The sequence below is a fragment of the Ranitomeya imitator genome, chromosome 1 (genome assembly GCF_032444005.1).
Source record: "Ranitomeya imitator isolate aRanImi1 chromosome 1, aRanImi1.pri, whole genome shotgun sequence".
Taxonomy (NCBI): domain Eukaryota; kingdom Metazoa; phylum Chordata; class Amphibia; order Anura; family Dendrobatidae; genus Ranitomeya; species Ranitomeya imitator.
In genome coordinates this window covers 569,796,003-569,823,898 of record NC_091282.1, presented here as the reverse complement: position 1 = coordinate 569,823,898, position 27,896 = coordinate 569,796,003, and the positions used below count along the sequence as shown (strand labels likewise).

Sequence of the window (27,896 nt, the reverse complement as noted above, 5' to 3'; positions counted from 1 at the left end):
CAAAAAGGTATAAATGAAATATACAAGTAATGGTAAATAAAACAGTTGAGAATCAATTTTCCACAATTTAAAACCAAAAATGAGTCTTTCAAAATAAAAGTTCAGTAAAAGTTAATAAATATAGATAAACCCTCAGTTGTTGCAGCTTCCAAATTGAGTGAGCAGCTTTTAAGTCTTCATTTCCTGCAACAAGAGAAATGAAACATCACTTGACATATACACATCAGTAAAAGAAAAATGTTGTTGGTCTAGCCTGTGTTATTTTGTTCTGAAGGGGCAGTGCTAGAGCACTAAAAGTGAAGTTCCCCATAGACCTCTCCCCACACTCGTGTGCTCCTGACAAACTACTGAGCAGTGCAGAGTTAAGATTCAAGCCGAGCTGCTTGTTATCTGCTCTTGACATAACAGTGCATATTATTGATGGATATGGCAGAGTATAAGAGAGATAGAGAATATATATATTTGTCTAAGGGCCACTTCCGTCTGTCCTTCTGTCACGGTTATTCATTCGCTGATTGGTCTCGCCAGCTGCCTGTCATGGCTGTTGGGACCAATCAGCGACGGGCACAGTCCGGAAGAAAATGGCAGCTCCTTACTCCCCGCAGTCAGTGCCTGTCGCCCGCATACTCCCCTCCGGTCACCGCTAACACAGGGTTAATGCTGGCGGTAACGGACCGCGTTATGCCACGGGTAACGCACTCCGCTACCGCCGCTATTAACCCTGTGTGTCCCCAACTTTTTACTATTGACGCTGCCAATGCGGCATCAATAGTAAAAAATTTAGTGTTAAAATAATTAAAAAAAAAAAAACAAACAAACAAAAACCTGCTATACTCACCCTCCGTAGTCCGCTGAGCCGCTCCCGCCGGCCGCCATCTTTCACTGCAGCTTCCGGTGGCAAAGATGGTATGGCAGAAGGACCTGCCATGATGTCACGGTCATGTGACCGCGACGTCATCACAGGCCCTGCCCGCCTAGGACCTGCCATGACGTCACGGTCATGTGAGCGCGACGTCATTACAGGTCCTGCGCCCATACTAACTCTGGGACCGGAAGCTGCCGTGGACTACAAGGGGCCTTCGGAAAGGGGAGTATATGTTTTATTTTTTCACAATATACTACGTGGCTCTGTGCTGTATACTACTTCGCTGTGCGATACACTATGTCACTGGACAAAATACCACGTCACTGGGCAATATACTATGTGGCCGGGCAATATACTACGTGGACATGCATATTCTAGAATACCCGATGCGTTAGAGTGTATGTATGTATGTATGTATGTATGTATGTATGTATGTATGTATGTATGTATGTATATATATATATACACACACACACACACTTAACACATCGGGTATTCAAGAATATGTATGTAGTTTATTTATGAAGATTTTAGAACACTACATTGAATACACAGAATTCGGCTGGCCAGGCGCGACCAATTAGCGAAGCGTGGTTCAAATCCCGCGCCAATTCGCGGCCGGACTGCGCCTGATGCTGATTGTTCGCGGCCGGCCACGTAGTATATAGCACAGCCCACGTACGTAGTGTATAGCACTGCCCACGTACGTAGTGTATAACACAGCCATGCAGTATATAGCACTGTGGGCATCATATCCCTGTTAAAAAAAAAAAAAAAAAAAAAAAATAGTTATATACTCACTCTCCGTCGTCCCCCCGAATCCAGGCAAGGCGGTTACTGATGCTCCTCGCGACGCTCCGGTCCCAAGAGTGCATTGCGGTCTGGCGAGACGTAGACCGCTATGTCATCATCTTGCGAGATCGCAATGCATGGAGCGGTCACCGGAGTGGTGCGAGGAGCGGGAAAGGCCTGTTCCTGATCCGGGGGTGGTTGACGGATGGTGAGTATATAACAATTTTTTATTTTTATTATTTTTAACATTAGATCTTTTTACTATTGATGCTGTGTAGGCAGCATCAATAGTAAAAAGTTGGTCACACAGGGTTAATAGCAGCGTTAACGGAGTGGGTTACACCGCGGTCTGTTAACCCTGTGTGAGCGCTGACTGGAGGGGAGTATGGAGCGGGCACTGACTGGGGAGTAAGGAGCAGCCATTTTGCGGCGACCAATCAGTGACTTGGGATTTCCGTGACAGACAGGAAGTGACCCTTAGACAATTATATAGTAGATAGATCTACACACACAAACACACACAGTACAGACCAAAAGTTTGGACACCTCATTTAAAGATTTTTCTGTATTTTCATGACTAAGAAAATTGTACATTCACACTGAAGGCATCAAAACTATGAATTAACACGTGGAATTATATACTGAACAAAAAAGTGTGAAACAACTGAAATTATGTCTTATATTCTAGGTTCTTCAAAGTAGCCACCTTTTGCTTTCATGACCGCTTTGCACACTCTTGGCATTCTCTTGATAAGCTTCAAGAGGTAGTCACCGGGAATGGTTTTCACTTCACAGGTGTGCCCTGTCAGGTTTAATAAGTGGGATTCTTGCCTTATAAATGGGTTGCGACCATCAGTTGTGTTCTGCTTTTTTCTTGCCATAATACAAATTCTAAGTAAAGAAAAATGAGTGACCATCATTACGTTAAGAAATGAAGGTCTCACAGTCCGAAAAATTGGGCAAACTTTGAAAGTGTCCCCAAGTGCAGTGGCAAAAACCATCAAGCGCTACAAAGAAACTGGCTCACATGAGGACCACCCCAGGAAAGGAAAACCAAGAGTCACCTCTGCTTCTGAGGATAAGTTTATCAGAGTCACCAGCCTCAGAAATCGAAGGGTAACAGCAGCTCAGATTGGAGACCAGGTCAATGCCACAGAGTTCTAGCAGCAGACGCATCTCTACAACAACTGTTAAGAGGAGACTTTGTGCAGCAGGCCTTCATGGTAAAATAGCTGCTAGGAAAGCACTGCTAAGGACAGGCAACAAGCAGAAGAGCTATTGTTTGGGCTAACGAACACAAGGAAGGGACATTAGACCAGTGGAAATCTGTGCTTTGGTCTGATGAGTCCAAATTTGAGATCTTTGGTTCCAACCACCGTGTCTTTGTGCGACGCAGAAAAGGTGAACGGATGGACTCTACATGCCTGGTTCCCACCGTGAAGCATGGAGGTGTGAGGGTGCTTTGCTGGTGACACTGTTGGGGATTTATTCAAAATTGAAGGCATACTGAACCAGCATGGCTACCACACCATCATGCAGCAGCATGCTATGCCATCCGGTCTGCGTTTAGTTGGACCATCGTTTATTTTTCAATAGGACAATGACCCCAAACACACCTCCAGGCTGTGTAAGTGCTACTTGACCAAGAAGGAGAGCGATGAGGTGCTATGCCAGATGACCTGACCTCCACAGTCACCAGACCTGAACCCAATCGAGATGGTTTGGGGTGAGCTGGACCACAGAGTGAAGGCAAAAGGGCCAACAAGTGCTAAGCTAAGCATCCCTGGGAACTCCTTCAAGATTGTTGGAAGACCATTCCCGGTGTCTACCTCTTGAAGCTCTTCAAGGGAATGCCAAGAGCGTGCAAAGCAGTCAAAGCAAAAGGTGGCTACTTTGAAGAACCTAGAATATAAGACATAATTTCAGTTTCACACTTTGTTAAGTATATTACACATGTGTTAATTCATAGTTTTGATACCTTCAGTGTGAATGTAAAATTTTCATAGTCCTGAAAATACAGAAAAATCTTTAAATGAGAAGGTGTGTCCAAACTTTTGGTTATATATATATATATATATATATATATATATATATATATATATATATATATATATATATATATATATATATATATATATATATATATATATATGTTCCACATCACTGATCTCTTAGGCTGCATATGTAGTCTTTGGTCAACTTCACACGTTCAGTATTTGTAAGCCAAAATCAGGACTGGCGCAATCAGAGGATAAGTATAATAGCAACACATGCACCACTTCTCCTGGCTTTGGCTTACAGATAATGCTGATGTAAAATGCTAAACATGGTCTTATTCTGCATTCCATCGATCCTCTTAGTTTTAGCACAACATACCTTCTGGTTTGGACACTGACAATCCCCCACAGTTGCTGCTCAGCTGTAGCCAAGAGAGCTGTCAGCACCAGTAGGACTAATCCAATAATAAATGAAAAGTAAGAAAATGGCAAAATGAATCCACAAGTCTTACCTAAGAATTATTCAGGAATCTGTTCTGAATATCTGTATATACTCTGGTGAATATTTCATCCCGGGAAAGAAGGCCATCTATAGCCACTACAAGAGGAGCAAATGAAGCTTCATGAGAATCATTTTAGTTAATCTTACTGTAAACTCAGACCAAAAAAAAATTGTATGTAGATACATAAAAAAAAATCCAATTTTTTTTCTTTTCCATAACGATTAGATTTGCAGTTATCTTACAATGAAGGTTATTACAATGGGAGGGGGTTGTAGAGCATGCAGCCTTAATGAATTGCAAGAGTATTTTCATATCAAGGGCATTTCTTCAGAAAGATCACAAAAACCAAAATTGTGAAACTGCAGGCGCTTTAGCAGTTTTATCGCACTTTGCCATCACATACCTGTACTGACAGCACTGTCTTTCATCTCTTTTCTATGTTTAAGATACATTGGCCACACATGACCATCAAATAAACCTGGTGGGTCTGGCACAGAGTAGTTTCTTCCACTGCATAAAAAAGAAATTTTATTTACAGTAGAGCTAAAAAAAAAAAGTCAAAAATCTTTCATTGAGTTATAAAAACTGAGACATCCCACTTCCCATGCAATGTCTCCATCATGTAAAGTAATGGGTTAATTGCTGTACAGTGGCATGTAAAAGTTTGGGCACCACTGGTTCAAATTTGTTAAACAAGTTGAAGATGAAATAATCTCTAGAAGTCCTAAAGTTAGAAATAACACATTTCCTTTGTATTTTAGGTCAAATATATTTCTCATTACATTTTATAAGATTACAAAAAAGGAAAATGGGTTGATGCAAATGTTGGGGAACCATGCATGGTTAGTGCCTAGTAGCACCCACTTGAAAGATCACAGCTTGTGCCTTTTCTCTCCACACATACATTTGATCATTGTGACCAAATAGTTTTATTTTAACCTCATCGGTCCACAGGACTTGTTTCCAAAAGCATCAGGCTTGGTTAGATGTTTATTGCATACTGGTGATGCTGAATTTTAGTCTGCTGCAGGAGAGGTTTCATCTGGTGAGTTTTCTATGAAGGCCGTAATTGTGCAGGTGTCTCTGAACGGTCCAACAATGTACCACAACTCCAGAGTCTGCTAAATCTTTCTGGAGGCCTTTTGCAGTCAAGCAGTGGTTCCGATTAGCCTCTCTAACAATCCTATTAGCAGCTCACTGACATTTTGTTTGGTCTTCTAGACCTTATCTTGACCTCCACTTCTGCTTTGTGGGCCTGCACCATTTATTTTCAGAGTGCTAGGTAGCTGATTAAAATAACCAATGGCTGTTATTTTTTGGCACAAGGTTAGAGGAGGCTGGGTTTTTATAAAGCTGCTGTGAAATTTGCATCACCTAGAATTTTCGATTGATGGTGAACAAGTAGGGTTAATAGAATAGCTTCAGATAAGAGCTTGTCAGAATAGTTACAGCGTTGAACCTGGAGCGTTTCCGACAATCAGCTGTTTGGTGCCGCAGCTGCATGTGTCACAGCTGTGTGACAGTCATAACAAACAGGCTGTCCATGCATGTGTTGTGACTGTCACACAGCTGCGACACATGCAGCTGCGGCGCCGAACAGCTGATTATCGAGAACGCTACAGGTATCCAGGTTCCCTCTGCAGCTAGTTGGCAAGTGCTACAACTGTTCGGATAAGCTCTTATCCGAAGCAATTTGATCAACCCTATGAATAAGCCATAACCCTAACAGGCTAGATAAGGTCAGAAACCTTGGTAAAAGTTATCAGAGCGCAGACATCTCTAAGGTTGACCAAACTTTTGCATTGACCAATTTTCCCCTCTTGTAGTTTTTTAAAATCTATGTCAACTGATCCAAAGCTGAATAGAATATCTACTATACAATTGTCAAAGGGTCACTTCCGTCGAAATCCCAAGTCGCTGATTGATTAGTCGCGGCAAAACAGCCACAACCAGTGACTGGCACAGTCCGGCGGAAAAATGGTCGCTCCTTCCTCCACGCAGTCAGTGCCCGCTCCATACTCCCCTCCAGTCAGCGCTCACACAGGGTTAATGGCAGCGTTATCGGACCGCATTATGCCGCGGTGTAACACACTTCGTTAACGCTGCTATTAACCCTGTGTGACCAAATTTTTTTTTTTTTTACTATTGATGCTGCCTATGCGGCATCAATAGTAAAAAGATATGTTAAAAATAATTTTAAAAATTTTTATATACTCACCTTCCTGATCCAGCCCAGGCCTTTCCAGCTCCTCGCGACGCTCCGGTGGCCGGTCCATGCATTGCGGTCTCGCGAGATCATGCGTGCGAGGAGCATCGGTAAACGCTTTGCTTGGATCCAGGGGCCGACAGAAGGTGAGTATAACAATTTTTTATTTTCTTTTTTTTTTAACCCCTTCATGACCCAGCCTATTTTGACCTTAATGACCTGGCCGTTTTTTGCAATTCTGACTAGTGTCCCTTTATGAGGTAATAACTCAGGAACGCTTCAACGGATCCTAGCGGTTCTAAGATTGTTTTTTCGTGACATATTGGGGTTCATGTTCGTGGTAAATTTAGGTCAATAAATTCTGCGTTTATTTGTGATAAAAACGGAAATTTGGCGAAAATTTTCGCAATTTTCACATTTTGAATTTTTATTCTGTTAAACCAGAGAGTTATGTGACACAAAATAGTTAATAAATAACATTTCCCACATGTATACTTTACATCAGCACAATTTTGGAAACATTTTTTTTTTGCTAGGAAGTTATAAGGGTTAAAATTTGACCAGCGATTTCTCATTTTTACAACGAAATTTACAAAACCATTTTTTTTTTTTTTTAGGGACCACCTCACATTTGAAGTCAGTTTGAGGGGTCTATATGGCTGAAAATACCCAAAAGTGACACCATTCTAAAAACTGCACCCCTCAAGGTGCTCAAAACCACATTCAAGAAGTTTATTAACCCTTCCGGTGCTTCACAGCAGCAGAAGCAACATGGAAGGAAAAAATGAACATTTAACTTTTTATAGTCACAAAAATGATCTTTTAGCAACAATTTTTTTATTTTCCCAATGGTAAAAGGAGAAACTGAACCACGAAAGTTGTTGTCCAGTTTGTCCTGAGTACGCTGATACCTCATATGTGGGGGTAAACCACTGTTTGGGCGCACAGCAGGGCTTGGAAGGGAAGGAGCGCCATTTGACTTTTTGAATGAAAATTGGCTCCACTCTTTAGCGGACACCATGTCACGTTTGGAGAGCCTCCGTGTGCCTAAAAATTGGAGCTCCCCCACAAGTGACCCCATTTTGGAAACTAGACGCCCCAAGGACCTTATCTAGATGCATAGTGAGCACTTTAAACCCTCAAGTGCTTCACAAATTGATCCGTAAAAAGTACTTTTCTTTCTCACAAAAAAAAAAAAAAATTCTTTTAGCCTCAATTTTTTCCATTTTCACATGGGCAACAGGATAAAATGGATCCTAAAATTTGTTGGGCAATTTCTCCTGAGCACACAGATACCTCACATGTCGGGGTAAACCACTGTTTGGGCACATGGTAAGGCTCGGAAGGAGCGCCATTTGACTTTTTGAATGGAAAATTATCTCCATCGTTAGCGGACACCATGTCACGTTTGGAGAGCCCCTGTGTGCCTAAACATTGGAGCTCCCCCACAAGTGACCCCATTTTGGAAACTAGACCCCCCAAGGAACTTATCTAGATGCATATTGAGCATTTTAAACCCCCAGGTGCTTCACAGAAGTTTATAACGCAGAGCCATGAAAATAAGAAATAATTTTTCTTTCCTCAAAAATGATTTTTTTAGCCTGGAATTTCCTATTTTGCCAAGGGTAATAGGAGAAATTGGACCCCAAATGTTGTTGTCCAGTTTGTCCTGAGTACGGTGATACCCCATATGTGAGGGTAAACTACTGTTTGGGCACATGCTGGGGCTCGGAAGTGAAGTAGTGACGTTTTGAAATGCAGACTTTGATGGAATGCTAAGCGGGCGTCACGTTGCGTTTGCAGAGCTCCTGATGTGGCTAAACAGTAGAAACCCCCCACAAGTGACCCCATTTTGGAAACTAGACCCCGAAAGGAACTTATCTAGATGTGTGGTGAGCACTTTGAACCCCCAAGTGCTTCACAGACGTTTACAACGCAGAGCCATGAAAATAAAAAATCATTTTTCTTTCCTCAAAAATGATTTTTTAGCAAGCATTTTTTCATTTTCACAAGGGTAACAGGAGAAATTGGACCCCAGTAATTGTTGCGCAGTTTGTCCCGAGTATGCTGGTACCCCATATGTGGGGGTAAGCCACTGCTTAGGTGCACGTCGGGGCTCGGAAGTGAGGGAGCACCATTTGACTTTTTGAATACAAGATTGGCTGGAATCAATGGTGGCGCCATATTGCGTTTGGAGACCCCTGATGTGCCTAAACAGTGGAAACCCCTCAATTCTGACTCCAACACTAACACACCCCTAACCCTAATCCCAACTGTAGCCATATCACAACCCTAATCCTAACCCTAAGGCTATGTGCCCACGTTGCGGATTCGTGTGAGATTTTTCAGCATCATTTTTGAAAAATCCGCGGGTAAAAAGGCACTGCGTTTTACCTGTGGATTTCCAGTGTTTTTTGTGCGGATTTCACCTGTGGATTCCTATTGAGGAACAGGTGTAAAACGCTGCAGAATCCGCACAAAGAATTGACATGCTGCAGAAAATACAACGCAGCGTTTCCGCGCGGTATTTTCCGCACCATGGGCACAGCGGATTTGGTTTTCCATAGGTTTTCATGGTACTGTAAACCTGATGGAACACTGCTGCGAATCCGCAGTGGCCAATCCGCTGCGGATCCGCAGCCAAATCCGCACATGGCCTAATTCTAAAGGTATGTGCACATGCTGCGGAAAATGCTGCGGATCCGCAGCAGTTTCCCATGAGTTTACAGTTCAATGTAAACCTATGGGAAACAAAAATTGCTGTACACATGCTGCAGAAAAACTGCACGGAAACGCAGCGGTTTACATTCCGCAGCATGTCACTTCTTTCTGCGGATTCCGCAGCGGTTTTACAACTGCTCCAATAGAAAATTGCAGTTGTAAAACTGCAGTGAAATGTGCAGAAAAAACTGAACATACCGAAACCCTAACCCTATTCTAACCTTAGTGTAAAAAAAAATTATTTTTTTATGGTCCCTACCTATGGGGGGTGACAAAGGGGGGGGGGGGGGGGGGGGGGAGTGTCATTTATTATTTTGATCACTGTGATATAACCTCTCAGATGATCAAAATGCACTTTGGAACGAATCTGCCGGCCGATTCGGCGGGCGCACTGCGCATGCGCCCGCCATTTTGGGAGATGGCGGCGCCCAGGGAGAAGACGGACGGACCCCGGAAGGAACGGCAAGTATGATGGGGTGGGGGAGGAGCACGTGGTGAAGCCACCCCCCCCTGGGCTAAACTACCACTCCCCCTGTCCCTGCAGATTGGGTGAAATGGGTGTTTCACCCGATCTGCAGGGACGCAATCTTTCCACGACGCCACAGGTCGGATTGGCACCGACTTTCATGACGCTTACGTGGCGTCAAACGTCGGGAAGGGGTTAACAAGGATATATATATATATATATATATATATATATATATATATATATATATATATATATATATATACATACACACACACATACATACATACACACATACTACGTGGGCTGAGCAATGTACTGCGTGGGCTGTGGAATACACTACGTGCATGGGCTGTTATATACTACGTGGCTGTGCCATTTACTACGTGGCTGTGCTATATACTACGTGCCCAGCTGCAAATTGGCACGGGATTTGTACCACTCTTCGCTAATTGGTCGTGGCCGGCTGAATCCTATGTATTATTCTAAAATCTTCATAAATAAACTACATACATATTCTAGAATATATAAACATGAGAAACAAACGGAGTTTAGTTAAAAGGTCGTACAAAAAACCTTTAATAGTGACAATACAAAAATTAACATAAAAAACATACAATCAATATGAACAGATGTGTTGAATAGACACCTAAAAGGTAGAGCGTGCCGCATATCTAGTATATCCTGTCTCAACTATGTATGCGGTAACTGGTGAGTGACACCTACTCATCCTACAACTATGAAGTAAATAGAGCGCTGCCCATTATACCAGTCTCCATGCAAGTGCACCATAAACTCAAGTATAATAACCAGTATGTACAATAAAAAGGGGGGGGGGGGTGGGGAGTTGAAGGGGAGAAAGAGTAAAAATGTATCCTCACCGCATGCAGCACCGCTCACTGAATGTCCCCGACGCGCGTTTCGACGCTTCTCAGCCCTGCTTTTTCAAGGGGAAGGGGGATGGTGCACTTACATGGAGATGGGTATAATGGGCAGCGCTCTATTTACTTCATTAGAGCTATGATGGAACTTCAGGAGGGTTTTGGTTTTTTTGACCTTTGGGAGTTGTAGGATAAGTAGGTGTCCCTCACCACGACTTAAGTCGCAGTGTCGCATTAAAGGGCATGACATACTATTCCGTCCATGGGAATTAGGGCCCAGGTCACATGACCGGAATAGTACATTCAATGGTAGAAAGGGGTTTACAGAAACCTACTCTCGTCCCATCCTGCACAAATAACTACAGACCAATCTCCCCTACATCTCAACTCGAGGAGTGCCTAGTCTACTCCCACCTTACTCGTTTACCTCTCCACTTATTCCCTCCTAGACCCTTCACAGTCTGGCTTCCGCCCCCTACATTCGATAGAAACTGCACTCAAAGTGACCAACGACCTTCTGACAGCAAAATGTAACGGTAACCACTCTGCTCATTCTTCTCGACCTTTTGACACTGTTGACCACAGTCTCCTACTCTCTAGGCTCCAGTAACTAGGCATTATGGACACTGCTCTCTCCTGGTTCTCTTCCTATCTTTCCGACAGCTCCTTCAGTGTTTTGTTTGCTGGCTCTACTTCATCTCCTCTTCCTCTCGCTGTTGGGGTACCTCAGGGCTCAGTCCTTGGCCTCCTCTTCTCCCTCTACATTGCCCCTATTGGTCAAACCATCAGCAGATTTGGTTTTCAGTACCATCTTTATGCTGATGACAACTATACACGTCATCCCCTGACCTTACCTCCGCTGTACTACAGAACGCCAGTGACTGTCTGTCCGCAGTCTCCCAACATCATGTCCGCCCTCTTTCTGAAACTCAACCTTTCCAAAACTGAACTTCTTCTGCTCCCGCTGTCTACTAACCTCCCTAAATCTGACATTTCCCTCTCCATGGATGGCACTATAATAACGCCCTGGCAGCAGGCGCGCTGTCTGGGTGTTCTGTTTGACACAATTTCTCCTTCACATCCTATATACAATCTCTTGCCGCTTACATCTAAAGAACATCTCTAGAACCCACCCTTTTCTCACCATGGAAACAAAGACCCCTCACTGTCGCCTTGATCCACTCCCACACAGGGGCTTTTCAAACGCGACATGGTGTCTGCTAAAGATTGGAGCCAAGTTTTCATTGAAAAATTCAAATGGCGCCCATTCCCTTCTGAGCCCTGTCGTGCGCCCAAACAGTTGTTCCCGCCTACATATGGGGTATCGGCGAAAAATTATACAATAACTTTTGGGGTCCAGTTTCAACTTTTACCTTTGGGAAAATAAAAACAATTGTTGCTAAGGCTGGTTTCACACTTGCGTTTCAAAACAAAAACGCATGGTGAAAAAACGCATGTAAACATGTGCAAACGCTGCTTTTTTTTTTTTTACGCATGCGTTTTTGCATGTGAAAAAAAATGCGCCGTTTTGACGCGTTTACTTCATGCGTTTGCGTTTTTTAAACGCATGCAGATATGTGTGACAGCTGCCAATCATCAAAATAAAGTAAAAAACCCACTATAAACAGAAAGGGTTAGGGGTAGGGATCCTAACCCTACCCTTAAAGGGATTAGGGTTAGGATCCCTTTATCAATTTTATGGTGTGGGGTGGTTTATCAGTGTTTTTTTTTTTTTTAAACGCATGCGTTTTTAACGCATGCAAACGCATGTGGTTAAAAATGCATGCTTTTACATAGACAGCAATGCATTTTTTTGCCACAAAAAAACGAATGCGTTTTGCGGCAAAAAAAAAAAGCCACTAAAAATACTACATGTTGCATTTCTGCAACACAACGCATGCAGAAAAAAAAAAAAAAAAAAAAAGGCATGCGGTTTTAATGTTAAAGATAGGGGGGAAAAAAACGCATGCGTTTTTTGCCGCAAAAAAAAAAAAACGCAAATGTGAAACCACCCTAAAAGATCATTTTTGTGACTAAAAAGTTAAATGTTCATTTTTTCCTTCCATGTTACTTCTGCTGCTGTGAAGCACCTGAAGGTTAATAAAACTTCTTGAATGTGGTTTTGAGCACCTTGAGAGGTGCAGTTTTTAGAATGGTTTCACTTTTGGGTATTTTCAGCCATATAGACCCCTCAAACCGACTTCAGATGTGAGGTGGTCCCTAAAAAAAAAAAAAAAAAAAAAAAGAACCACACACACACACACACACACACACACAATCTCGGTACCACTAGGATCCATTGAAGCGTTCCTGAGTTATTACCTCATAAAGGGACACTGGTGAGAATTGCAAAAAAAACGGCCAGGTCATTAAGGTCAAAATAGGCTGGGTCATGAAGGGGTTAATTGGCCTCCCGTTACACGACTTTCTCCTCTCCAGTCCATCCTTAAGGCCGGAGTCACATGCGAGACACGTCCGTGTCTCGCATGTGAAAAGCAAGCTCTGGCGCCGGCACTCCAGAGCGGAGCGTGTGGCCGCATAGCAACACATGGAGCCGCACGCTCCGCTCCGAAGTGCCGGCGCCACAGCTTTCTTTTCACATGCGAGACACGGACGTGTTTCTTGCATGTGTGACTCCGGCCTAATGCAGCAGCCAGAGTTGTCCATCTAGCTAATCAGTATTAAGACGTGTCCGCTCTTCGCCAGTCGTTACACTGGCTGCCCATTCATTCAATCCAATCCAATGTACTTGTTCTCACCCACAGAGCTCTCTACAGTACGGCACCCCCTTACATCTCCTCACTCATTTCTGTTCATCGGCCTAACTGACCACTGCACTCTGCAAATGACTTTCGACTAACCTCTGCACTAATCCATACCTCCGACTCAAAGACTTCTCCCGTGCTGTGCCGATCCTCTGGAATGCTCTACCCCAAGATATTAGGACCATCCACAATTTGCATTGTTTTAGGCACTCCTTCAAAACACATTTGTTCAGAGCAGCCTATCATATTCCCTAATAAAAGTCATTTTATGTGTAAGTGTGTGTTGCCCATTCACTACTTGCATCTATCCCCCACGCCCTGAAGATGGCTGGACCATAATTGTAAATACAAACCTCGACCTTGCATCTCCCCCACCTCATTGTAGATTGTAAGCTCTCACAAGCAGTGTCATCTTATTTTGCTTTAATTATTGTATACATTGTTAGTTATTACTTGTGTTTGAAACTGTAAGGCTGCCGTCACACTAGCAGTATTTGGTCAGTATTTTACATCAGTATTTGTAAGCCAAAACCAGGAGTGGTTGATACATGCAGAAGTGGTGCATATGTTTCTATTATACCTATATTTTCCTCTATTTGTTCCATTCCTGGTTTTGGCTTACACATACTGATGTAAAATACTGCTAGTGTGGCGGCAGCCTTAAACTGTAAAGCACTGCGGAATATGTTGGCGCCATGTAAAGATTATTATTAATTTTGACAAAGTTATACATGTACAGGCATTGCATTTGATAAATTTGTTTTTGGAGCCAAATTCTAAATTTTGATATGCGACTGGGGGAACATATGTAAAAAAAAACAAAACGCATATATTACTTGTTTTTGGTTATATTTGTTTAGGGATTCAAAGTTGGGATCTGCGTAGGATCAATTCTAAATGCAGTCTCATCCTAATCATAACTTTAATACTAAATTAAAATTGGTGAAATGTAATCTAGTCTTTAATCTCTTGCCAACAATGGGCATTTCCTTTTGTGTCAGTATGTCCAGCCTGTTAAGGGGTTAATATCTGATGTTTGTTTCAGGGCTGTGGAGTAGAAGTTGTGGAGTCGGAATAAAATGGACCAACTTCTAAAATATATAATTGGGTACAGTAATTCAATGCAGTTTGTGGGGAGTATTTGGTAAAGTTATGAAATGTCCAATAAATGTACTATTCCTGATCTAAGGTCTAGACTTTTAGCCGAGATGAATCTGTGCTGCAGTTTAATGTTCATGTTTATAAGTAGTTTAGCTCCTTCTCTACAGATAAGGGGGGGAGGTTTGGGAGAGGGACAACAAAACACAGGGAATGAGGCGGGGAATGCCTGCATTCATCTCAGAACTTCTGGAGTGCTGGAATGAACAGGAAAGCAGGATTAGGCCAAGTACTTCAAGCATATCTAAACTTTCAATAAACTGCACATAAAGCAATAGTTCAGTATATGTTGTCTGTATGCTTGATGTTTTAGTTTGTTTTTCCTCTCAGCGCATGTTTGGAGAAATTAGCTGCTCTGGTGACTTGTATACACTATACATAGAATATAAGGGTGAAAAAGAAAAAAAAAAAAAATCTGTTTAACATCTCAAGATTTGGAATTACAGTAACAGGATCGATGAGGGCGGGCATGCGTGTTCTGGAAGAGGATTCAGCAAAACATGCTCCTCCCCTCTTTATAGACTGAAGAAATATGATGTGAAGCATTTAGTGACCTGTTCCCTGAGACAAGCCTGACACTAAGTTCAGAGTAGAACTATATATGAAAAACCTGTGCTGAAGGTTTAAATACATTCAATTGCTGCATGATGGTGCGAGTGTTCGTACTTCTAACTAGACAGACAAGTAAGATAACATTTGGTTTGTACTTTCTCAGAAGACTGAGGATTGCTGGCAGGATATCTCGGTTGTCTTCAAGCCAAGTGTTCCCTTGTAAGTTTTCCCTTGTTAGTCTACCCTGTCTGTCTTTAATTGTAGTGGGGACTGACTAGTGCTGACCCAGTCCTCCTACTAACCAGGGCCTATCGCATGACAGTAAGGTGCTCCAAATACTTCTTACACTTTTGAATATTAGAGCATATAGAGAACAGATAGACGTATCCAGGAGTGTTAGAATGGCCAAGCCAAAGTCCAGACCTTAATCCAATCGAGAATCTGTGGAAAGAGCTGAAAACTGCTGTTCACAAACGATCTCCATCAAACCTCACTGAGCTCGAGCTGTTTGCCAAGGAAGAATGGGCAAGAATTTCAGTCTCTCGATGTACAAAACTGATAGAGACATACCCCAAGTGACTTGCAGCTGTAATAACAGCAAAAGGTGGCATAACAAAGTATTAAGTTAAAGGGGCTGAATAATATTGCACACCCCACTTTTCAGTTTTTGAATTTCCACAAAAATGTAAAATATCCAATAAATTTTGTTCAACTTCACAATTGTGTTCCACTTGTTGATTCTTCACCCAAAATTTACATTTGGTATCTTTATGTCTGAAGCATGATCTGTGGGAAAAGGTTGAAACGTTCCAGAGAGCCGAATACTTTTGCAAGGCACTGTACAGGTGCTTCTCACAAATTCAGAATACCAAAAAGTTCATTTTAGTTCAACACAAAAAGTGAAACTCGTATAGTCATTACAAAGTGATCTATTTTAAAGTGTTTATTTCTGTTGATGTTGATTATGGCTTAAGGCCGGTTTCAAACGTCAGTGGAGCCGCATATTCATGACTAATGGGCGGCACCACGTGACCGCTCATACAGGAGAAGGTGTGGCGAGGACAGGATGCTGCGAGGGAGCCGGGTGACTATTTTATTAACAGCGGGCGGGTGCACAGGGGGTGGGGACAGGGATCTTTAGTTTAAACACGAAAAAAAAAAAAAAGAGGATTTTTCATATCTTCTCTACAGCAAACGCTGCTGGACAGAAGATATGAATGGCGGCTTCAGCACCAGATGCAGGGGACAGCGCTTATCTCTAGCGCTGTCTCCTGCACGCTCCGTGTGGTACCCAGTCGGCACACGGATGGCCTACGTGAGCTCACGGACACGGATAATTCCGGTACCGGAATTATCTGGACGTGCGAGACTGGCCTAAGCCAGAGAAACCAAGGAGAGACCTGCCCACAGGCCCACCCCGAAGCACATGTCTCTACAATGAGGAACATATACCTCCTTTGTTTTTTCGGGTTAGAACAGGATAAAGCAGGAAGAAAAGACTGCCTACAGTCCTGCAGCAGGGCACAAGCATATCATTAGCTGCAACCTTCTAACACTGATTACTCAAAAACCAGAAGATGGATTTCTTCACCACAGGTATCATTTTATTCAGTTTAACGCTGCCAACCTGACAGCGTCTGTAGGTTACTTAGCAAAATACCGATGACAGGTTCGCTTTAAGAAAAAAAAAAGTTAGTGAAAACAGATATACATATGGATATATATAGTATGCTGTGTGGTAACCCATTTACCTGATTTTGGTTAATTTATAGTTCCATAAACTACAGTTTTTTGCAAATTTGTGCTCAGGAAATGGAAATCTCCCCTCTAACATACTGTTTTTACACAGAATTGATAGCACTTACCTGCGCCTCCTCTTGCACTCTTCATATGGAATGCTTAAATAGTAACGTTCTAAACACAAGTCTGATAGTATCCTGGAAAAAAAAAAAAAAAATTATGAGGGGGAAAAAAAAAAAAAAAAAAAAAAAAAAAGTTTTAGTTAACCAAAAGAGGGGAGAGGCAAGACAAATGCCAGATATAATGAGATAATAGCATTTAAGGGGGTGGTCCAGCCAGGGCTGTGGAGTTGTTGTCCATGTTGGTGTGGAGTCTGTGTAAAATGGACAGACTCCTAAAATATACAGTAAATTCAGTACAGTATTTAAGTGCAGTATGTGCTGAATATTTTTTTCATAAGAATTTGGGAAAGTTATGAAGTGTCTGTTCTTTTCCTGATCTAAGGAGCTCTGCTTTTACTTGAGATTAATCTGTGCTGCACTTCATGCACATGCTCAGTAGTAAAGTTCCTCTACAGACAAGAGCTAAAAAGTGATACGGAATGCCCACAGCCTTGCACTCATCTCAAGAACAGGAAAAAAGGATTAAGGCAAGTACTTCTTAAAATAAATTTAAACTTTCAATAAACTATGCATAAATCAATAGTCCGGTGTAGGTTCTCTGTATGCTTCGTGTTTTAGTTTGCTTTTCCTGTGAACTCATGTGCGCACTGGTGACTCCCATCACATGATCGGGGGGGGGGGTCATCGGTGTGTTGGCATAACAACCAGAGGTCTCCAACAGACCTCTATGGTAGTTGATGCTGGATTGCTATTAGCGCCACCCTACGGGCAGCGCTCATAGCAAAGCTGCAATTTTACTACATTAGGGGCAATGCTCAGATCATCCCTATGTAGCCGAGGCAATCGAGTTGTGGCAGGTTCTAGCCTAGTATATACACATACACACTAGCTATTGAGCCCGTTCTACACCCGGGTGGCGAGCATTTATATTGGTATACTAGCTGAAGAGCCCGGTGTTGCCCGGGCATAGTAAATGTGGTTAGAGCACCTCACTTCTCTCATTTTTCCCCTCACTCCTCTCATTCCCCCCTAATACTTGTCATTTTGACCTCACATCTGTCATTTTCTGATCACTCCACTATTTTCCCATTTTGCACCCACACCTTTTCACCTGACACCTCATTTTCCCCCTCAGTATATACTGTACATGTTTGTCATCTCCCTTAATAATATTTATTTTTATATAGCGCTAACATATTCCGCAGCGCTTTACAGGTTGCACACATAATCACTGTCCCCATTGGGGCTCACAATCTAAATTCCCTATCAGTATGTCTTTGGAATGTGGGAGGAAATCCACACAAACACGGAGAGAACATACAAACTCTTTGCAGATGTTGTCCTTGGTGGGGTTTGAACCCAGGACTCCCAACGCTTATATATGGTGTACACTTGTATGTCATCTCCTGTATATAGTATATACTTGTATGCCATCTCCTCCTGTATATAGTATATAGTTGTGTCATCTCCTCCCGTATCTATTATATAATTGTCTAAGGGTCTTTTCCATCTTTCTGTCCTTCTGTCACGGATATTCATTGGTCGCGGCCTCTGTCTGTCATGGAATCCAAGTCGCTGATTGGACGCGGTAGCCATGTCAGGCAGCTGGCGAGACCAATCAGCGACTGCCACAGTCCGATTAGTCCCTCCCCTGCAGTCACAGTGCCTGCTCCATACTCCCCTCCGGTCACACAGGGTTAATGCCAGCGGTAACGGACCGCGTTATGCCGCGGGTAACGCACTCCGTAACTGCTGGTATTAACACTGTGTGACCAAGTTTTTACTATTGATGCTGCCCCTGCAGCGTCAAAAGTAAAAAGATCTAATGTAAAAAATAATTTAAAAAAAACTGCAGCTGAAACAGTTTTAAGATACGGTCCTGGTACTTGCTGGTCTTTCTTGGGCGCCATGGAGCCTTTTTGACAATGGAAGCTCTCTCCTTGAAGTTCTTGATGATGCGATAGATTGTTGACTGAGGTGCAATCTTTGTAGCTGCGATACTCTTCCCTGTTAGGCCATTTTTGTGCAGTGCAGTGATGGCTGCACGTGGTTCTTTAGAGATAACCATGGTTAACTGAAGAGAAACAATAATACCAAGCACCAGCCTCCTTTTAAAGTGTCCAGTGATGTCATTCTTACTTAATCATGACTGATTGATCGCCAGCCCTGTCCTCATCAACACCCACACCTGTGTTAATGGATCAATCACTAAAACGATGTTAGCTGCTCCTTTTAAGGCAGGACTGCAATGATGTTGATATGTGTTTTGGGGGTTAAAGTTCATTTTCTGGGCAAATATTGACTTTGCAAGTACAGTAATTGCTGTTAAGCTGATCACTCTGACATTCAGGAGTATATGCAAATTGCCATTAGAAAAAAAATGAAGCAGTAGACTTTGGAAAAATTAATATTTGTCTCATTCTCAAAATTTTTGTCCATGACTGTATAGAATATAACCAAGTCATCTCCTCCTGTATATACCCGTGTCATCTCTTATATATAGTACTAGATGCTGGCCCGATTCGGGTATTCTAGAATATGCATGTCCTCGTAGTATATTGCCCAGCCATGTAGTATACAGCAGAGCCATGTAGTATATTGCCCAGTTACGTAGTATACAGAAGAGCCACGTAGAATATTGCCCAGCCACGTATGTCACAGGTTAAAAAAATAAAAATAAAAAATAAAAACATACTCACCTTACGATCCGAGGGCCCCTTGTAGTTCTGTCGCCAGCTTCCGGTCCCAGAGTGTGATGATGTCGCGGTCACATGACCGTGACGTCATGGAAGATCCTTGTCGCATACCATCCTTAGCACCAGAGCGTCGCGAGGAGGAGCAGGAAAGGCACCGGAGGGTGGGTATATGATGATTTTTTTTTTTTATTATTTTTAACATTAGATCCTTTTACTATTGACGCTGCATAGGTAGCATCAATAGTAAAAACTTTGTCACACAGGGTTAATAGTGGCGGTAACGGAGTGAGTTACCCGCGGCATAACGCGGTCCGTTACCGCTGGCATTAACCCTGTGTGAGCGGTGATTGTGGGGAGTATGGAGCAGGCGCCAGACTACAGGGGAGTAGTAAGGGACTAATCGGACTGTGGCAGTCGCTGATTGGACGCGGTAGCCATGACAGGCAGCTGGCGAGACCAATCAGCGACTTGGATTCCATGACAGAGGCCGTGACCAATGAATATCCGTGACAGGAAGGACAGACAGAAAGATGGAAGTGACCCTTAGACAATTATATAGTAGATATACTTGTATGTCATCTCCTCCTGTATATAGTATATATCTGTGTGTCATCTCCCCTGTATATAGTATGTACCTGTATGTCATCTCCTCCTGTATTAGACCGCGTTCACACGTTATTTGGTCAGTATTTTTACCTCAGTATTTGTAAGCTAAATTGGCAGCCTGAGAAATCCCCAGCCAACAGGAAGCCCTCCCTCCTGGCAGTATATATTAGCTCACACATACACATAATAGACAGGTCATGTGACTGACAGCTGCCGTATTTCCTATATGGTACATTTGTTGCTCTTGTAGTTTGTCTGCTTATTAATCAGATTTTTAATTATTGAAGGATAATACCAGATTTGTGTGTTTTAGGGTGAGTTTCATGTGTCAAGTTGTGTGTGCTGAGTTCCGTGTGGCGACATGTATGTAGCGGCTTTTGTGAGAGGAGTTGTGTGGCGACATGCGTGTAGCAACTTTTTGTGTGTCAAGTTGCATGTGACAGGTTAGTGTAGCAAGTTGTATGCAGCTAGTTTTGCCCATGGCGAGTTTTATGTGTCGTGCGTTTTGAGTATGTGCAAGTTTTGTGTGAGGCTACTTTTGCATGTGTTGCAACTTTTGTGCATGTGGCAATTTTTCCGCGTGTATTAGTTTTGCGTGTGGCGAGTTTTCCATGAGGTGAGTTTTGCACGTGTGGCGAGTTTTGAGTGGCGACTTTTGTTTTGACTTTTATGTAGCGAGGTTGGTGTATGTGTGGTGAAATGTGTACTGAGGGTGGTATGTGTTCAAGCACGTGGTAGTGTGTGGCGCATTTTGTGTGTGTGTTCATATCCCCCGTGTGGTGAGTATCCCATGTCGGGGCCCCACCTTAGCAACTGTACGGTATATACTCTTTGGTGCCATCGCTCTCATTCTTCACTTTTCCTTTCACTTTTTCCTTTTAAAATTTCGCCTCACAACATAGCCTATGACGCTCTGGGGGGGCCAGACGTGTGACTGAAAAATTTTGTGGCTGTAGCTGCGACAGTGCAGATGCAAATCCCGGACATACACACATTCAGCTTTACAGGTCCTTCTCAAAAAATTAGCATATAGTGTTAAATTTCATTATTTACCATAATGTAATGATTACAATTAAACTTTCATATATTATAGATTCATTATCCACCAACTGAAATTTGTCAGGTCTTTTATTGTTTTAATACTGATGATTTTGGCATACAACTCCTGATAACCCAAAAAACCTGTCTCAATAAATTAGCATATCAAGAAAAGGTTCTCTAAACGACCTATTACCCTAATCTTCTGAACCAACTAATTAACTCTAAACACATGCAAAAGATACCTGAGGCTTTTATAAACTCCCTGCCTGGTTCATTACTCAAAACCCCCATCATGGGTAAGACTAGCGACCTGACAGATGTCAAGAAGGCCATCATTGACACCCTCAAGCAAGAGGGTAAGACCCAGAAAGAAATTTCTCAACAAATAGGCTGTTCCCAGAGTGCTGTATCAAGGCACCTCAATGGTAAGTCTGTTGGAAGGAAACAATGTGGCAGAAAACGCTGTACAACGAGAAGAGGAGACCGGACCCTGAGGAAGATTGTGGAGAAGGACCGATTCCAGACCTTGGGGAACCTGAGGAAGCAGTGGACTGAGTCTGGTGTGGAAACATCCAGAGCCACCGTGCACAGGCGTGTGCAGGAAATGGGCTACAGGTGCGGCATTCCCCAGGTAAAGCCACTTTTGAACCATAAACAGCGGCAGAGGCGCCTGACCTGGGCTACAGAGAAGCAGCACTGGACTGTTGCTAAGTGGTCCCAAGTACTTTTTTCTGATGAAAGCAAATTTTGCATGTCATTCGGAAATCAAGGTGCCAGAGTCTGGAGGAAGACTGGGGAGAAGGAAATGCCAAAATGCCTGAAGTCCAGTGTCAAGTACCCACAGTCAGTGATGGTGTGGGGTGCCATGTCAGCTGCTGGTGTTGGTCCACCGTGTTTCATCAAGGGCAGGGTCAATGCAGCTAGCCATCAGGAGATTTTGGAGCACTTCATGCTTCCATCGGCTGAAATGCTTTATGGAGATGAAGATTTCATTTTTCAGCACGACCTGGCACCTGCTCACAGTGCCAAAACCACTGGTAAATGGTTTACTGACCATGGTATTACTGTGCTCAATTGGCCTGCCAACTCTCCTGACCTGAACCCCATAGAGAATCTGTGGGATATTGTGAAGAGAAAGTTGAGAGACGCAAGACCCAACACTCTGGATGAGCTTAAGGCCGCTATTGAAGCATCCTGGGCCTCCATAACATCTCAGCAGTGTCACAGGCTGATTGCCTCCATGCCACGCCGCATTGAAGCAGTCATTTCTGCCAAAGGATTCCCGACCAAGTATTGAGTGCATAACTGAACATTATTATTTGATGGTTTTTTTGTTTGTTATTAAAAAACACTTTTATTTGATTGGATGGGTGAAATATGCTAATTTATTGAGACAGGTTTTTTGGGTTATCAGGAGTTGTATGCCAAAATCATCAGTATTAAAACAATAAAAGACCTGACAAATTTCAGTTGGTGGATAATGAATCTATAATATATGAAAGTTTAATTGTAATCATTACATTATGGTAAATAATGAAATTTAACACTATATGCTAATTTTTTGAGAAGGACCTGTATATATTAGATGGTCTCCATCCTGTCATGTGCTGCTCCCATCCATATGCCCCGTACACTACTTCATAAAGGTTGATGGCCCCCATAAGATGCTTCACAGTATTATATGTCCTGTATGCTGCTGCGATAAAGGAAAAAAAAAAACAAAAAAAAAAAACACATACACGACATTCTCACCTATCGTTGCCGAGTGCATGAGCAGGCGGGAGACGCCGGCACGCTATAGGGGGTAAGGTGCCTGTGTCGCCGCTGGATCAGGCCCCCGGCAGTTGCTATATTCACCTGTCCCCATTCCACCGCCGCGCCGTCTTCCGGGTCCTCTGGCTGTGACTGTTCAGTCAGAGGCCGGCACGCACTAAGGCTATGTGCACACGTAGGAAAAGTGGTGCAGAATTTTCTGCACAAAATCCGCATCTCCTGGCAGAATCCGCAGCTGCGGTTTTTATGCGGATTTTGTGCAGTTTTTGCCACTGCGGATTTTTATCATGGAGGGTTGCAGAAACGCTGCAGATCCGCACAAAACAAGTGACATGCACTTTGAAATCTGCAGCAATTCCGCACAGCTTTTTTTTTTTTTAATCCCATTGATTTACATTGTACTGTACATCACAGTGCGGATCTACAGCGTTTCTGCACGGAAAATTCCGCTGCGGATCCGCAGCAAATCCGCATCGTGTGCACATAGCCCAATTGCGTCCTCTGACCTGAATGTCACAGGCAGAAGACGGAGCGGCATGCAGCGATGGAACGCGGACAGGTGAATATAGCATATACTCGCCCTCTCCGTCGGAGATCGCAGTATGCGTTCAGTGCTTACGCATTTGTCCCTCAAAAAAAAGAAAAAAAAAAAAAAAAAAAAAAAGCCCTCACATGGCCATATCGATGGAAAAATAAAAAAAGTTATGGTTCTGGGAAGGAGGGGAGCGAAAAAATAAAAAAGGCTCTGGTCATTAAGGGGTTAAAATTTTATCCTGCACCAAAAACCAGAGTGTTGACAGAAAAAAAACATTTTTTTCCTGGTGAACTGGCTGCTGCACGGTCAAGACTTTCTCGCTATGCTAGCAGGGATATCACTGCAGTTTAGGGGTCTGACTGGGAATGCACCTTTGGTGACCTGCAGTAACCTCGATGTCACAGCAAGTCACTGAGGGTATGTGCACACTTTCAGGTTTTTTCACGATAAAAACCACATTAGAAACTGCAGACATATGCATCCTATCATTTAGAATGCATTCTGCAATTTTTGTGCACATGATGCGTTTTCCGCAAAAAAAAAAAAGCATCGCGGTAAAAAAAAAGCAGCATGTTCATTAATTTTGCGTTTTTCCCGCTATTCTATGCATTTGGAAAAAACGCGCGAAAAAATGCATGCGGATTTCTGGCAGAAATGTCAGGTTTTTGTCAGGAAAATTTCTGCCAGAAATCCTGACGTGTGCACATACCCTGATACTGATCATTCAGTGGTTCTCAGCCTGGACAGTCGCATCTTGGCACCCTCAAAGTTGAAAACAATTTATCCCCAGGCATTGATTATAGTGTGGGACAGAATGACAGACAGGTGAGGTATATATATTTTTTTGTTTTTACAAGAGACGATTGCTTCAGTGGAATGGGCGTTAGGGGAGTATAGTTTAAAAAAAAAAAAAAAAATTCCCCTCCAAATAAGGCTACTTTCACACTAGAGTCAGATTCGGCCAGTCGCAGTGCGTCGGGCCGAGATTCCGACGCTAGCGTTTGATGCGCCGCACAACGGGTGCATTTCTCTGGTGCATCCGCTACCCCATAGTGAGGTGCGGGCGGTCCGTCGGCAGCAAAAAACGTTCCATTTAACGTTTTTTGCCCCCGACGGTCCGCCGCACGACGGTTGCGACATGTGTCAATACGTCGTAATGCGTCGGTAATGTTACTCTACGGGGCAAAAACGCATCCTGCAAACAACTTTGCAGGATGCGTTTTTTCCCCTAAACAACGAATTGCGACATATTAAAAAAAAAAAAACGCCAGTGTGAACGTAGCCTAAACGTACCGTCACATTTAGCGACGCTGCAGCGATCTAGACAACGATCCCAATCGCTGCAGCGTCGCTGTGTGGTCGCTGGAGAGCTGTCACACAGATAGCTCTCCAGCGACCAACGATCCCGAAGTCCCCGGGTAACCATCGGGTTACTAAAGGTACCTTCACACTAAGCGACGCTGCAGCGATCTAGACAACGATGCCGATCGCTGCAGCGTCGCTGGAGAGCTGTCACACAGACAGCTCTCCAGCGACCAACTATGCGAAGTCCCCTGGTAACCAGGGTAAACATCGGGTTACTAAGTGCAGGGCCGCGCTTAGTAACCCGATGTTTACCCTGGTTACCAGTGAAGACATCGCTGAATCGGCGTCACACACGCAGATTCAGCGATGTCTGCGGGAGTCCAGCGACGAAATAAAGTTCTGGACTTTCTGCTCCGACCAACGATAGCACAGCAGGATCCTGATCGCTGCTGCCTGTCAAACTCAACGATATCGCTATCCAGGACGCTGCAACGCCACGGATCGCTAGCAATATCGTTCAGTGTGATGGTACCTTTAGACTTTATTCTGGGTGTGTGTTTATTTACACTGCAACTATAGGATTAGTGATGGATAAGAATCTCCATTGCAAAGCTGAGGACTTTTAATGCCACAGGACAGTACTAAGGTGACATCAACCCCCACCTGTCACCGCCACAGGGCAAGTGGGAAGAGCCAGACAAGGCACTAAAATTGGCCCATCTAATAGATACACCTTTTCTGGTCAGCTGGGCCGCTATTTTTAGGTGGTGGGGGGGCAATATCCATGGATCCATTTAGATTGCCTGGTTGTGAAAACATGGAGTGAACACAACGAAAAACAAACAAACACAAACATTGCTAAAGTTGACAGCTGAGGGCTGCAGCCCACAGCTGTCATTTGAGTAGCCTACAGAATAACCCAGTTTTTTTTCATAATTTATTTAGCGTGCAGACTGGTGAATACTTTTAGAGGTGCCTTCTACGGCTATTAGTGGCAGCAGGCTGATGATGTAGTAGTCCCATCAGCCGACGCCAGTGACCAGAAGTAGACTTTTTACCTCTGATCGCAGCTTTGGGCTCATGCTGTCATTTGACAGTCAGGGAACAGCGGCTGTCTGGTGGTAATAATTTTACTGCTGATCAGAGGCAGGGTTTGCCGTGCTCTCATGCACATGACAGTGTGGCAAACAATGGATGTTTGGGCCCCCATTCAATTGAATGGTGTCCAGGTTCAGGTACCTGAACTTTTTGAACGGTTTGATACATTTTCACTTAGTTCGGCCAAAGATAATTACTTGTTATTATATAGGAGAAAACCCTCCAAGATCAGTATTTGCACATCTTCATCCAAATCAGAGGGCGCAATTCCATGTGATCGGGCAAACTTCACAGGATCCTCCACCCAGGCAGTTACTGTAGTCACCATTGCTTCCATATCAATAGAAGTGATCACTGCAATTGTGAACACAGCAGGTGTAAAGAAGAGAACTGCATCAATACAGATATGTATGGAAACAGATGCTCAATATACATTACAAAGCAAAAACCAGTCTTACCATCCCATTGTTTAAAGCCATCTTCACCAACTTCTATCTGATCTGGCGGCTGAAACATAGTGAGCAATAAAAATGCTGCAAATATTGCAGCTGGGGCACGAAGGCACACAGACAATATTTCCATCTCTCATAAGCATGTTTGCCACATTACAAGAGAACACAAGAAAATATGTCCAGAACATGCGAACAGGAATGCAAGTAACAGGATGGAAAGACACTCAAGTGTTAATGGAAAACCTACAGGAGTGCAAGGAGTGCTCACCAGACTACCTGGACTCTACTCACCTTGAAGAAGTCATCCTGATGGATCACACAACAATTCGGGAGGACCCCAAAAAGCCTCTTGGTCAGAGTAGTCTTCCCACCATTAGTAACTCTGAGAGAAAGTAATGACAAGTGTCACTACACTAAGAAGCACAGCACAGGACAGTGACAAGCTAAGGAGCCCAGAAGTGCAATCTGTACAGGACAGGCAGCCACACATTGTCATGCATGGTCAGACATGATGGCAGATACACCAGAGAGTGGCCTCCAAGTAGAATGCTCCGGCCACCTACAGAGCAGAGCACAACAGGAGGGGTAGGTGGGCACAGCTACAGAGCATTGTTGGGAGGGGAGAAGCTCCCACAGAGCACTGCTGAGAGGGGGGAAAGCTCCCACAGAGCACTGCTGAGAGGGGGGGAAGCTCCCACAGAGCACTGCTGAGAGGGGGGGAAAGCTCCCACAGAGCACTGCTGAGAGGGGGGGAAAGCTCCCACAGAGCACTGCTGAGAGGGGGGGAAAGCTCCCACAGAGCACTGCTGAGAGGGGGGGAAAGCTCCCACAGAGCACTGCTGAGAGGGGGGGAAAGCTCCCACAGAGCACTGCTGAGAGGGGGGGGAAAGCTCCCACAGAGCACTGCTGAGAGGGGGGGAAGCTCCCACAGAGCACTGCTGAGAGGGGGGGGAAAGCTCCCACAGAGCACTGCTGAGAGGGGGGGAAGCTCCCACAGAGCACTGCTGAGAGGGGGGGGGAAGCTCCTACAGAGCACTGCTGAGAGGGGGGGGGTAGCTCCTACAGAGCACTGCTGAGAGGGGGGGGGTAGCTCCTACAGAGCACTGCTGAGAGGGGGGGGTAGCTCCTACAGAGCACTGCTGGGGGGGGGTGGCTCTACAGAGCACTGCTGAGAGGGGGGGGGGGGGTAGCTCCTACAGAGCACTGCTGAGAGGGGGGGGGGGAGCTCCTACTAGCGAGTACACTTCTAGAGAAGCCAATATGAGGGAACAAAGCCCCCACAGCTGCACAGCGCCAGGACTCCCGAGACCCCACATGGCGGGACGCTGCCTTCTTCTCCGCCTGATCGGCATACAGCGCGAGCCACAGATCCGCACCGAGTACCTCAAACGTTCAGGCGCCCATCCCGAAAGCACTCGCCCGCCGGCTCACACTGCTTTCCCCAGGCCTGTCATATGGACTAGTAATCACACTTACCCGCCAATGCCGAGGATAATGCGCCGCATGGTACAGTGCTGCTGAACTGCACACACCTGCTACTATTTCATTCACAAATTCCCCGGCCCTTCTCCACTTATACTCCCTGCCTGTACGTCAGTCAGACTAAAAAAGGCGGCGGCCAA

At 44.0% G+C, this 27,896-nt stretch overlaps 1 protein-coding gene across 1 annotated transcript; it reads right to left on the bottom strand.

Moving 5' to 3' along the window:
• Window positions 1-27,878, bottom strand: NMRK2 (nicotinamide riboside kinase 2). The gene is made up of 8 exons (XM_069767814.1): window positions 27,751-27,878; window positions 26,566-26,656; window positions 26,281-26,329; window positions 26,020-26,176; window positions 16,772-16,843; window positions 4,561-4,667; window positions 4,167-4,252; window positions 1-183 (listed from the first exon to the last, which is right to left on the bottom strand). The coding sequence occupies exons 1-7, from the start codon at window positions 27,777-27,779 to the stop codon at window positions 4,167-4,169; spliced, it is 591 nt and encodes a 196-aa protein (XP_069623915.1). The 5' UTR covers window positions 27,780-27,878; the 3' UTR covers window positions 1-183.
• Between the last annotated feature and the right edge of the window lie 18 nt (window positions 27,879-27,896).

Coding starts and splice junctions, on each gene's coding strand:
- NMRK2 (XM_069767814.1), bottom strand. CDS start 27,779: ATGCGGCGCATTATCCTCGGCATTGGCGG. Junction 16,844..26,019: donor TTTCTCCTATATAATAACAA/GTAATTATCTTT, acceptor TTTTTTTTCCAG/GATACTATCAGACTTGTGTT. Junction 4,668..16,771: donor GAGTGCAAGAGGAGGCGCAG/GTAAGTGCTATC, acceptor TTTTTTATGCAG/TGGAAGAAACTACTCTGTGC.